Source organism: Hemiscyllium ocellatum, chromosome 44 (genome assembly GCF_020745735.1).
Source record: "Hemiscyllium ocellatum isolate sHemOce1 chromosome 44, sHemOce1.pat.X.cur, whole genome shotgun sequence".
Classification (NCBI taxonomy): Eukaryota; Metazoa; Chordata; class Chondrichthyes; order Orectolobiformes; family Hemiscylliidae; genus Hemiscyllium; species Hemiscyllium ocellatum.
In genome coordinates, this window is record NC_083444.1 from 3,558,313 (window position 1) to 3,571,164 (window position 12,852).

Below are 12,852 nucleotides of genomic sequence, written 5' to 3' on the forward strand. Positions count from 1 at the left end.
ATCAGAGTTCAGGTGAAGGCTTCACAGGGGAAAAGGCCGCACCACACCGCAGCTCAAAACAATGGCCTGTCATTAAAAAGACTAACATCAAGAAAGCTGGTTGGCAATTGTGGGGGAATTTTATCTGGTTCGAATCCCATTCCAAAAGGTTTCAGCAGATAACTTAGTGTTAGGCAGAGGGAGTGCCCCTCAGTCGGAGGGTCATCACTAAGGGAGTGGGCACTGTCAGAGGGTCAGTGCTGAGAGAGTGGGCACTGTCAGAGGGTCAGTGCTGAGGGAGTAGGCACTGTCAGAGGGTCAGTGCTGAGGGAGTAGGCACTGTCAGAGGGTCAGTGCTGAGGGAGTGCCGCACTGTCGGAGGGTCAGTGCTGAGGGAGTGCCGCACTGTCGGAGGGTCAGTGCTGAGGAAATGCCGCACTGTCGGAGGGTCAGTGCTGAGGGAGTGGGCACTGTTGGAGGGTCAGTGCTGAGGGAGTGTCTCAGTGTCAGAGGGTCAGTGCCGAGGGAGCGCCGCCCTGTCGGAGGGTCAGCGCTGAGGGAGTGCCGCACTGTCGGAGGGTCAGTACTGAGGGAGCGTCGCACTATCAGAGGGTCAGTGCTGAGGGAGCGCCACACTATCAGAGGGTCAGTGCTGAAACCTCAAGGTGAGTTGCCGTGATATTAAAACACAGTGCCCCAAAGGGCAATGGAAGAGAATTCAATTCTAAAGGGAACTGGATGAATATTTGTAAAAAGGGTAAATACAAAGGCTGTAATTTAAGTGAAGGGTGAGGTGGGGGAAGCAGTGGTTGAAATTGATCAGATCCATGAATGGGTTAGTACAGGAAGGCTGGGTGAAATGGCCTCTACCCTCCAGCTGCTGGAGACGATGGAAAAGTTCTGCCGGTCTGAATGAGTCCCTCAAACATCAGTGTCGACGTTTCGGGCATGAGCACCTTTCTTGAAGAATGGCTGATGCCCGAAACGTCGACTCTCCTGTTCCTTGGATGCTGCCTGACCTGCTGCGCTTTTCCAGCAACACATTTTCTGCTCTGATCTCCAGCATCTGCAGACCTCACATTCTCCTCAAACGTCAGTGACTATCTACCTCACCTCATGTTGTACCTGTCCTCAACAGAATTGATGGGAGCATTGTATTGGGAGCTTTTCTCTGTATCAAACCTGGTGTTGTACTTGTCCTTTGAGTGTTTAATGGGGGCAAAGTTGAGAGAGCTTTACTTACAGTTTAAAAGAGTAGAGAGAGCTCTAATTTGTACCCAACTCATGATGTACCTGTCCTGGAAACGCTTACAACAGGGAACATTACAGTGCAGTACAGGCCTTTCAGCCCTTGATGTTGGTCCAACCTGTGGAACCAATCTGAAGCCCATCTCACCTACACTATCCCATTCTTGTCCATATGTTTATCCAATGACTATTTAAATGCCCCTAAAGTTGGCGAACCTACTGTTGCAGGCAGTGCATTCCACACCCCGACTACTCTCTGAGTAAAGAACCTACCTCTGACATCTGTCCTATACCTATCACCCCTCAACTTAAAGCCACGTCCCCTCGTGCTAGCCATCACCATCCTAGGAAAAAGACTCCCTGTCCACCCTATCTAACCCTCTGATTACCTTATATGTCTCTATTAAGTCACCTCTCAACCTTCTCTCTAACAAAAACAGCCTCAAGTCCCTCAGCCTTTCCTCCCAAGGCCTTCCCTCCATACCAGGCAACATCCTGGTAAATCTCCTCTGAACCCTTTCCAAAGCTTCCACACCCTTCCTATAATGTGGTGACCAGAACTGTACGCAATACTCCAATTGCGGCCGCACCAGAGTTTTGTCCAGGTGCAGTATGGCCTCATGGCTCCGAAACTCAATCCCTCTCCCAATAAAACCTAACACACCGTATGCCTTCTCAACAACCCCATTAACCTGGGTGGCAAGTTTCAGGGATCTATGTACATGAACACCGAGATCTCTCTGCTCATCCACACCACCAAGAATCTTACCATTAGCCCAGTACTCTGTATTCCTGTTGCTCCTTCCAAAGTGAATCGCCTCACACTTTTCCACATTAAACTCCATTTACCACCTGTCAGCCCAGCTCTGCAGCTTACTGATGTCCCTGTGTAACCTACCACATCTTTCAGCACTATCCACAACTGCACCAACCTTAGTGCCATCCACAAATTTACTAACCCATCCTTCTACACCCTCATCCAGGTCATTTGTAAAAATGACAAACAGCAGTGGCCCCAAAACAGATCCTTGTGGTACCCCACTAGTAACTGAACTCCAGAATGAATATTTCCCATCAACCACCACCCTCTGTCATCTTTCAGCTAACCAATTTCTGATCCAAACCACTAAATCACCCTCAATCCCATGCCTCTGTATTTTGTACAATAGCCTACCATGGGGAACCTTATCAAACACCTTACTGAAATCCACATACACCACATCAACTGCTTTACCCTCATCCATCTGTTTGGTCACCTTCTCAGAGAACTCAGTAAGGTTTGTGAGGCATGACCTACCCTTCACAAAACCATGCTGACTTTCCCTAATCAACTTATTCCTTCCTAGATGATTCTAAATCCTCTCTCTTATAATCCTTTCCAACACTTTACCCACAACTGAAGTAAGGCCCACTGGTCTATAATTACCAGGGTTGTCTCTTGAACAAGGGGGCAATATTTGCTATCCTCCAGTTATTCCTGTAGACAATGACGACATAAAGATCACAGCTAAAGGCTCTGCAATCTCCCAGCTGGCTTCCCAGAGAATCCCAGGGTATTTATCTATTTTCGCACTTCCCAGAATTGCTAACACCACCTCCTTGTGAACCTCAATCCCATCTAGTCTGGTATCCCTGTATCTCGGTATTCTCCTCGACAACAACATCTTTGTCCAAGGACAAAAAATATTCCTTTAGCGCTTCCCCCAATTCCTCGGATTCCAGGCACAACCTCTCACTATTGTCCTTGAGGGGCCCTCAGCTCTCCCTCTTTCTTCTTTTATTCCTGATATACCTGTAGAAAGTTTCAGGATTTTCCTTGGTCCTATCCGCAACGACTTCTCATGTCCCCTCTTGGTTCTTCTTAGCTCTCTCTTTAGGTCTTTCCTGGAGAACTTGTAACTCTCAAGCGTCCTAACCCGAGCCTTCACATCTCACCCTAACATAAGTCATCTCCTTCCTTTTGACGCGAGATGTGGAGGGAAGTTTTAAAAAGAGTAGAGAGTGCTTTACTCAGTGCTAACCCTGTGCTGTACCTGTCGTGGGAGTATTTGATGGGGAGAGTGTTGAGCAAGTTTAAAAGAAGAGAGAGAATCTTTACTACTTATAACACTGGGTAACGTACATGTGGAAATCCTCAATGCAGTGAATCTGGCTGGTAGCGTCCACAGTGAATGGGATCCCATCCAGACACTGGTGACAGACAACACAGGTAAAGCACTGGGGATGATAGGCCCGGCCCATAGCTCGCAGGATCCTGTCCATGATCGCTTTGGAGCAAACGGAACACTGTTCCAGAGTGTTCTGTGGGGGGAGATAAAATCACACCGTCACACTCAAAGTGCAATCAATAGAAGGCCACAGCTCTCACATCGTCACTCCTTCCCATCCTGCTGTCCCCATTCCCCACCACCGTTCCTGGTCTCCAGCTACCACTCTCACTGGTTTAAGGCGATCCTTTTATTCCCAGCTGTCGCGACACCTTAAATCAACATGGTTCCACAGGTCTGGGAAGTCAGCCCCCACAGGAGCCCAGGCAGACAGGAGCTGCTGGTCGAGAGTGCGGTGCTAGAAAAGCACAGCAGGTCAGGCAGCATCCGAGCAGCAGGAGAATAGACGCTTCGAGCATAAAGGAAAGGACTTATACCTGAGACGTTGATGCTCCTGCTCCTTGGATGCTGCCTGACCTGCTGTGCTATTTCCAACACCACACTCTCGACTCTGATCTCCAGCACCTTCAGTGCTAACTTTCTCCTCGGGACTGCCAGTGCACCATCTGACAGAGGGATGGCACAGCAAGGTCTCTCAGACACTGGCCAGGCCCACATTCCAGAGTAATGCCAAGAAAGTACTTGACTAAACTCTGAATCAACAAGAATAAACTGTGCCTGTACTTTGGGATGAAGTACTTGTGGAAGTGTAGTCATTGCTATAACAGTAAAACCCACCTGCATACAGCACGCTCCCACTAACAGCAAAACAATAATGATCCAGATCATTCTTATTTACTTTAGTGACCATGTTTCTGTGGCTCACTGTCACAACAAAACTGGGTTCTGGCGTTAATCAGCACGCAGCCTCCCCCCATCCTCAGTCAGAATGTTGTGTCACGTTTAGCAGGATGCAGCACCTTGTCACTGTGCTGTGAGAAGGAGCAGTAACAAGTAGCAGCCTCTAGAGGTCACCGTTGGCCAGTGTTTGGCCATTGTGCTGGCTGGCCCTACACACACACACACACACACACGAACTCGGTCTGTGCGATGTGGGTCAGACAAGGTGCACAGCACATTCACCACATTCCAGCTGCATGCTACATACCTCCTAACCAATGGCAGGGGCTACACACACTACGCACACACTGCAACCAACCGAGTACTGTGTACATCATAACTGTGGTGCAGTTTGTGCATCGTAGACGGCCGCACGTTCCGTACACCGTAACCGGCCACGTGTCCCGTACACCGTAACCGGCCACGTGTCCCGTACACCGTAACCGGCCACGTGTCCCGTACACCGTAACCGGCCACGTGTCCCGTACACCGTAACCGGCCACGTGTCCCGTACACCGTAGACAGCCGTGTGTTCTGTACACTGTATCCGACTGTGTGCTCTGTACACTGTAATCGACTGTGTGCTCTGTACACCGTAACCGGCCGTGTGTTCTGTACACTGTAACTGACTGTGTGCTCTGTACACCGTAACCGGCCATGTGTTCTGTACACTGTAACTGACAGTGTGTTCTGTACACCGTAACCGACAGTGTGTTCTGTACACCGTAACCGACAGTGTGTTCTGTACACCGTAACCGACAGTGTGTTCTGTATACTGTAACAGACAGTGTGTTCTGTACACCGTAACAGACAGTGTGTTCTGTACACCGTAACCGACAGTGTGTTCTGTACACCGTAACCGACTGTGTTCTGTACACCGTAACAGACAGTGTGTTCTGTACACCGTAACAGACAGTGTGTTCTGTACACCGTAACCGACAGTGTGTTCTGTACACCGTAACCGACAGTGTGTTCTGTACACCGTAACCGACAGTGTGTTCTGTACACCGTAACCGACAGTGTGTTCTGTATACTGTAACTGACTGTGTGTTCTGTATACTGTAACTGACTGTGTGTTCTGTACACCGTAGTCGACTGTGTGTTCTGTACACCGTAGTCGACAGTGTGTTCTGTACACCGTAACCGACAGTGTGTTCTGTACACCGTAACCGACAGTGTGTTCTGTACACCGTAACCGACAGTGTGTTCTGTACACCGTAACCGACAGTGTGTTCTGTATACTGTAACTGACTGTGTGTTCTGTATACTGTAACTGACTGTGTGTTCTGTACACCGTAGTCGACTGTGTGTTCTGTACACCGTAGTCGACAGTGTGTTCTGTACACCGTAACCGACAGTGTGTTCTGTACACTGTAACTGACTGTGTGCTCTGTACACCGTAACCGGCCATGTGTTCTGTACACCGTAACCGACAGTGTGTTCTGTACACCGTAACCGACAGTGTGTTCTGTACACCGTAACCGACAGTGTGTTCTGTATACTGTAACAGACAGTGTGTTCTGTACACCGTAACAGACAGTGTGTTCTGTACACCGTAACCGACAGTGTGTTCTGTACACCGTAACCGACTGTGTTCTGTACACCGTAACAGACAGTGTGTTCTGTACACCGTAACAGACAGTGTGTTCTGTACACCGTAACCGACAGTGTGTTCTGTACACCGTAACCGACAGTGTGTTCTGTACACCGTAACCGACAGTGTGTTCTGTACACCGTAACCGACAGTGTGTTCTGTATACTGTAACTGACTGTGTGTTCTGTATACTGTAACTGACTGTGTGTTCTGTACACCGTAGTCGACTGTGTGTTCTGTACACCGTAGTCGACAGTGTGTTCTGTACACCGTAACCGACAGTGTGTTCTGTACACCGTAACCGACAGTGTGTTCTGTACACCGTAACCGACAGTGTGTTCTGTACACCGTAACCGACAGTGTGTTCTGTATACTGTAACTGACTGTGTGTTCTGTATACTGTAACTGACTGTGTGTTCTGTACACCGTAGTCGACTGTGTGTTCTGTACACCGTAGTCGACAGTGTGTTCTGTACACCGTAACCGACAGTGTGTTCTGTACACCGTAACAGACAGTGTGTTCTGTACACCGTAACAGACAGTGTGTTCTGTACACCGTAACAGACAGTGTGTTCTGTACACCGTAACAGACAGTGTGTTCTGTACACCGTAACAGACAGTGTGTTCTGTACACCGTAACCGACAGTGTGTTCTGTACACCGTAACCGACTGTGTTCTGTACACCGTAACAGACAGTGTGTTCTGTACACCGTAACCGACAGTGTGTTCTGTACACCGTAACCGACTGTGTTCTGTACACCGTAACAGACAGTGTGTTCTGTACACCGTAACAGACAGTGTGTTCTGTACACCGTAACCGACAGTGTGTTCTGTACACCGTAACCGACAGTGTGTTCTGTACACCGTAACCGACAGTGTGTTCTGTACACCGTAACCGACAGTGTGTTCTGTACACCGTAACCGACAGTGTGTTCTGTATACTGTAACTGACTGTGTGTTCTGTATACTGTAACTGACTGTGTGTTCTGTACACCGTAGTCGACTGTGTGTTCTGTACACCGTAGTCGACAGTGTGTTCTGTACACCGTAACCGACAGTGTGTTCTGTACACCGTAACAGACAGTGTGTTCTGTACACCGTAACAGACAGTGTGTTCTGTACACCGTAACAGACAGTGTGTTCTGTACACCGTAACAGACAGTGTGTTCTGTACACCGTAACAGACAGTGTGTTCTGTACACCGTAACCGACAGTGTGTTCTGTACACCGTAACCGACTGTGTTCTGTACACCGTAACAGACAGTGTGTTCTGTACACCGTAATAGACAGTGTGTTCTGTACACCGTAACCGACAGTGTGTTCTGTACACCGTAACCGACAGTGTGTTCTGTACACCGTAACCGACAGTGTGTTCTGTATACTGTAACAGACTGTGTGTTCTGTATACTGTAACAGACAGTGTGTTCTGTATACTGTAACAGACAGTGTGTTCTGTACACCGTAGTCGACTGTGTGTTCTGTACACCGTAACCGACAGTGTGTTCTGTACACCGTAACCGACAGTGTGTTCTGTACACCGTAACAGACAGTGTGTTCTGTACACCGTAACAGACAGTGTGTTCTGTACACCGTAACCGACAGTGTGTTCTGTACACCGTAACCGACAGTGTGTTCTGTACACCGTAACCGACAGTGTGTTCTGTACACCGTAACCGACAGTGTGTTCTGTACACCGTAACCGACTGTGTTCTGTACACCGTAACAGACAGTGTGTTCTGTACACCGTAATAGACAGTGTGTTCTGTACACCGTAACAGACAGTGTGTTCTGTACACCGTAACCGACAGTGTGTTCTGTACACCGTAACCGACAGTGTGTTCTGTACACCGTAACAGACAGTGTGTTCTGTACACCGTAACAGACAGTGTGTTCTGTACACCGTAACCGACAGTGTGTTCTGTACACCGTAACCGACAGTGTGTTCTGTACACCGTAACCGACAGTGTGTTCTGTACACCGTAACCGACTGTGTGTTCTGTATACTGTAACTGACTGTGTGTTCTGTATACTGTAACAGACAGTGTGTCCCGTACACCGTAACCGACTGTGTGTTCTGTATACTGTAACTGACTGTGTGTTCTGTATACTGTAACTGACTGTGTGTTCTGTATACTGTAACTGACAGTGTGTTCCGTACACCGTAACCGACTGTGTGTTCTGTACACCGTAACCGACTGTGTGTTCTGTACACCGTAGCCGACTGTGTGTTCTGTACACTGTAGCCGACTGTGTGCTCTGTACACCGTAGCCGACTGTGTGTGGTACTTACGATGTAACAGGACTCGCAGTATGATTTCTTGTCAATGGCGTAGAAGGGCTGGCCTCTCAATCGGCAGCGGCAGGTCATGCAGGTGAAACAATCCACATGGAAGACTTGGTCCATGGCAATGCAGCCAGTCCCATCTCCAACCACATTCTCCCCACAGCGAGCACAACGCCCTGCCAACACAAGAATGAACAACACTCAGAACTCCCAGCAACCACAGGAGGAAGAATCGATAACGTACAACTGACTGACCAAATAACTAACGAGCTAAGCTAGTGTTTGGAACCCCTTCCCTACATAACCTTAATGGTTAAGAACTATCGAGTCATTCCTGAACTGATCAGGCTCCAGCTCTGACTGGGCTCTGATGAAAAATCACCAGAATTGAAGTATTACCTCTGCTTTCACCCCAGACCCTCAGAGTTCACCAACAATTCCTGTCGCTGCTCCCTGCCCCATCCGGTCAGCTTTAAACAACGATATTACAACACTGCAGGGGACCATTGAGATCACTCAGCCTGTACTAGCCCCTCGAAAGCTATCCAGTGAAGACCCACCCACCCACAGGCCTTACTCCCACAAGCCTGACAAACACTTCCCCATTGGTATTTATCCAACTCCTTTTTGGAACTTCCAACTGAATCCTATTTTCACTGCCCCATCTGTCTCGGAATGTTCCAGATCCCACCCTCACCTTCATCTGGTTGACCAGGGCAGCAATTGGCCCTTCATGATAGAGATGAGACGAACTTCTTTTTTCCCTCCTCTCAGAGGGTGGTGTGGCTTGTGATTGGGTTCCCATCACAAAAATGATATCTGGTCGGCATGGACGGGATGGACCGAAGGGTCTGTTCCCATGCTGTGCATCTCCATGACTCTTCACGTTAAAGAATTCCCATCGTGCCCTTGGGTTCTCCGGCCGATTCTCTTCACTGTTTGTCCCTTTGTTTCCTGACCCTTCTGCTGCTGGGGTCAGTTTGTCCTGATTCCTCTTCCCCAGCTTGGACAGCGTGTGCTATTCATGTACCTCCCCTCCCCGCACAACCTTTCACACCCCCCCCCCCTCCCCCTCTTCCACGCTACATGCGGGACACTCACCGAAGTACTCCTCGGTCGGGGGGTTGTTCATGTCGTGGACCAGTTTCTTGGTGATCTGATCGAGCTCTTCCTCAGGCCTGCTGACTTGGGCCTGACCCCCTGCAGAAGGTCCACATGGCGCCTGAGGACAGCACAGACATAAGACCATCAGACATAGGAGTGGAAGTAAGGCCATTCGGCCCATCAAGTCCACTCCGCCATTCAATCATGGCTGATGGGCATTTCAACTCCACTTACCAGCGTTCTCCCCGTAGCCCTTAATTCCTCGAGACAACAAGAATCTCGGCCTTGAAGACATTTAGCGTCCCGGCCTCCACTGCACTCTGCGGCAATGAATCCCACAGGCCCACCACTCTCTGGCTGAAGGAATGTCTCCGCATTTCTGTTCTGAATTGACCCCCTCTAATTCTAAGGCTGTGTCCACGGGTCCTAGTCTCCTCGCCTAACGGAAACAATTTCCTAGCGTCCACCCTTTCCAAGCCATGTATTATCTTGTACGTCTCTATTAAGTCTCCCCTTAATCTTCTAAACTCCAATGAATACAATCCCAGGATCCTCAGCCATTCCTCGTATGTTAGACCAACCATTCCAGGGATCATCCGTGTGAATCTCCGCTGGACACGTTCCAGTGCCAGTATGTCCTTCCTGAGGTGTGGGGACCAAAACTGGACACAGTACTCCAAATGGGGCCTAACCAGAGCTTTATAAAGTTCACATTACAGATGTGAAGAGACGGTCTGGAAGCAGTGTCCCCTATCTAAAAGCCATATTGACCCCAATGCTACTGCCTCACTACACTGCACAGATGCACACCTGGACTTTATCCCTACCACTTTCTTGCCCGGATGTAAGTGTGTCCTTCAGCCATTTGTGCTGTCTTGGGCAGCAGTTACTGCCCCTGAACTGAATGGCTGATGAGGCCTTGGGGGGGTTGTTCACAAACACCATGCTCACTGTGAGGACGTGTGGAGGGGCCAGGCTGGGGAAAAGTAATCAGATGGGCTTTCACGGCAACTGTCAACAGTTTCCCAGTCACCGTTCCCGAGAATTGCTTTCACTTCCAGAACATTTCTGCATTCAGATACTGGTTGGTCTGAGTACTTAGGCTTGAGGCTGGGCTTCTGGATTCGTCATCCAGCAACACTTGTCTCTACGTCAAATGTCTCTCGCACCTTGTGGGTTGGGGGAGGGCGGGGGGGAAATAAAAGAGTTCCAGACTTGCCCTGCCCCTCGTGTGCGGGAGTGCTGACTGACATCACCCCTGGTTCCAGATCCCACCCTCACCTTCATCTGGTTTACCAGGGCAACAGTCGGCCCTTCACGACAGAGATGAGAAGAACTTTCTTTTCCCCTTCTCAGAGGGTGGTGTGGCGCTGGAACCCTCTGCTTTAGAAGGCAGGGAAGATGGGGGGGGGGTGACTGAATATATTTAAGAGCAGGGTGGGTTGATTCCTGTTTGTACAGAGGTTATGGGAGTACAAGCCGGGAATGTGGAATTCCCAATCAGCCAATGCCCAGGAACCCTGGTGTCCTTACCTGTCTGGGCCACACGTGACTCCAGGTCCATAGCCATGTGGTTAAATAACCCAGTAACCTGGGCTATTTCCTGTAAGCTAATTCAGCCAACTGAACTGTATAGCATAAGGGGAGACCACATGGCCCATCCTATCTGTACTTGCTATTTTGAAAGAGCTATTGAATTATCTATAACCTAGCTCCTTTCCTCTTTAGCTGTACAATTTTTACCCTTTCAAATAATTTCCCAAATTGCTTTTGAGAGTTCCCATTGAATCTGTTTTCATCAACTTTCCAGGTAACCCCTCCAGATCAAAGCACCTCACCACATCAAACAAACTCTCAACAACTGCCCCTGGAGGGCCTTTGCTCATTCTCTTCATTCTGTGCTCCCATGCTATAGCTCCTGTCACTACGTCCTAACCCCGATCAGACCTGACCAGCACCACCCACAGCTTCCTGTCAGGCCGACGGCCAATAGCAGAGCGAGCACAGATCTGGACTGAACACGAACCGAGGTTCATTCGAACCGCTGCTCTACATCTCCCTGCTTATCGGTTACCACCTTCCCTTCATCGTTCAAAACCCTCCACGCATACACCCCTCCCTATCTCTATAATCCCCTCCACGGATACACCCCTCCCTATCTCCATAATCCCCTCGAGCCCCTACACCCCCTCCCTATCTCTATAATCCCCTCCACACATACACCCCCTCCCTATCTCTATAATCCCCTCCAGTCCATACACCCCCTCCCTAACTCCGTAACCCCCTCGAGCCCCTACACCCCCTCCCTATCTCTGTAACCCCCCTCCAGCCCCTACACCCCCTCCCTATCTCTGTAACCCCCACAAGCCCCTATATACCCCCTCCCTATCTCTGTAACCCCCGCAGCCCCTACACCCCCTCCCTATCTCTGTCATCCCCTCCAGCCCCTACACCCCCTCCCTGTCTCTGTAACCCCCTCCAGGCCCTACACCCCTCCCTTTGTAACCCCCCTCCAACCCTACACCCCCTCCCTATCTCTGTAACCCCCACAAACCCCTATACCCCCTCCCTATCTCTGTAACCCCCTCAGCCCCTACACCCCTTCCCTATCTCTGTAACCCCATCCAGCCCTTACACCCCCTCCCTATCTCTGTCATCTCCTCCAGCCCCTACACCCCCTCCCTATCTCTGTAACCCCCTCCAGCCCCTACACCCCTCCCTTTGTAACCCCCACCAGCCCCTACATCCCCTCCCTATCTCTGTAACCCCCTCCCTATCTCCGTAACCCCCTCCAGCCCCTACACCCCCTCCCTATCTCCGTAACCCCCACAAGCCCCTACACCCCCTCTCTATCTCCGTAACCCCCACAAGCCCCTACACCCCCTCCCTATCTCTGTAACCCCCTCAGTCCCTACACTCCCTCCCTATCTCTGTAACCCCCACAAGCCCCTACACCGCCTCCCTATCTCTGTAACCCCCACAAGCCCCAACACCCCCTCCCTATCTCTGTAACCCCCTCAGTCCCTACACCCCCTCCCTATCTCTGTAACCCCCACAAGCCCCTATACCTCCTCCCTATCTCTGTAACCCCCTCAGCCCCTACACCCCCTCCCTATCTCTGTAACCCCATCCAGCCCTTACACCCCCTCCCTATCTCTGTCATCTCCTCCAGCCCCTACACCCCCTCCCTATCTCTGTAACCCCCTCCAGCCCCTACACCCCTCCCTTTGTAACCCCCACCAGCCCCTACACCCCCTCCCTATCTCCATAACCCCCTCCAGTCCCTACACCCCCTCCCTATCTCTGTAACCCCCTCCAGCCCCTACACCCCCTCCAGCCCCTACACCCCCTCCAGCCCCTACACCCCCTCCCTATCTCTGTAACCCCCACAAGCCCCAACACCCCCTCCCAATTTCTGTAACCCCCTCAGTCCCTACACCCCCTCCCTATCTCTGTAACCCCCACAAGCCCCTATACCCCCTCCCTATCTCTGTCATCTCCTCCAGCCCCTACACCCCCTCCCTATCTCTGTAACCCCCTCCAGCCCCTACACCCCCTCCCTATCTCTGTAACCCCCACAAGCCCCAACACCCCCT

The 12,852-nt window shown here is 50.5% G+C and overlaps 1 protein-coding gene across 6 annotated transcripts in view; it reads right to left on the bottom strand.

Annotated features, from left to right (window-relative positions):
* trip6 (thyroid hormone receptor interactor 6) overlaps window positions 1-12,852 on the bottom strand; it is a 42,902-nt gene that overhangs the window by 6,558 nt on the left and 23,492 nt on the right. For all 6 annotated transcript variants that reach the window (XM_060854753.1, XM_060854751.1, XM_060854748.1 and 3 more), the window contains exons 6-8: window positions 9,254-9,374; window positions 8,159-8,328; window positions 3,350-3,528 (exon numbers count right to left, since the gene is read on the bottom strand). In XM_060854753.1, coding sequence (XP_060710736.1) covers window positions 3,350-3,528; window positions 8,159-8,328; window positions 9,254-9,374 — 470 coding nt within the window. The remainder of the gene's footprint in view (window positions 1-3,349; window positions 3,529-8,158; window positions 8,329-9,253; window positions 9,375-12,852) is intronic.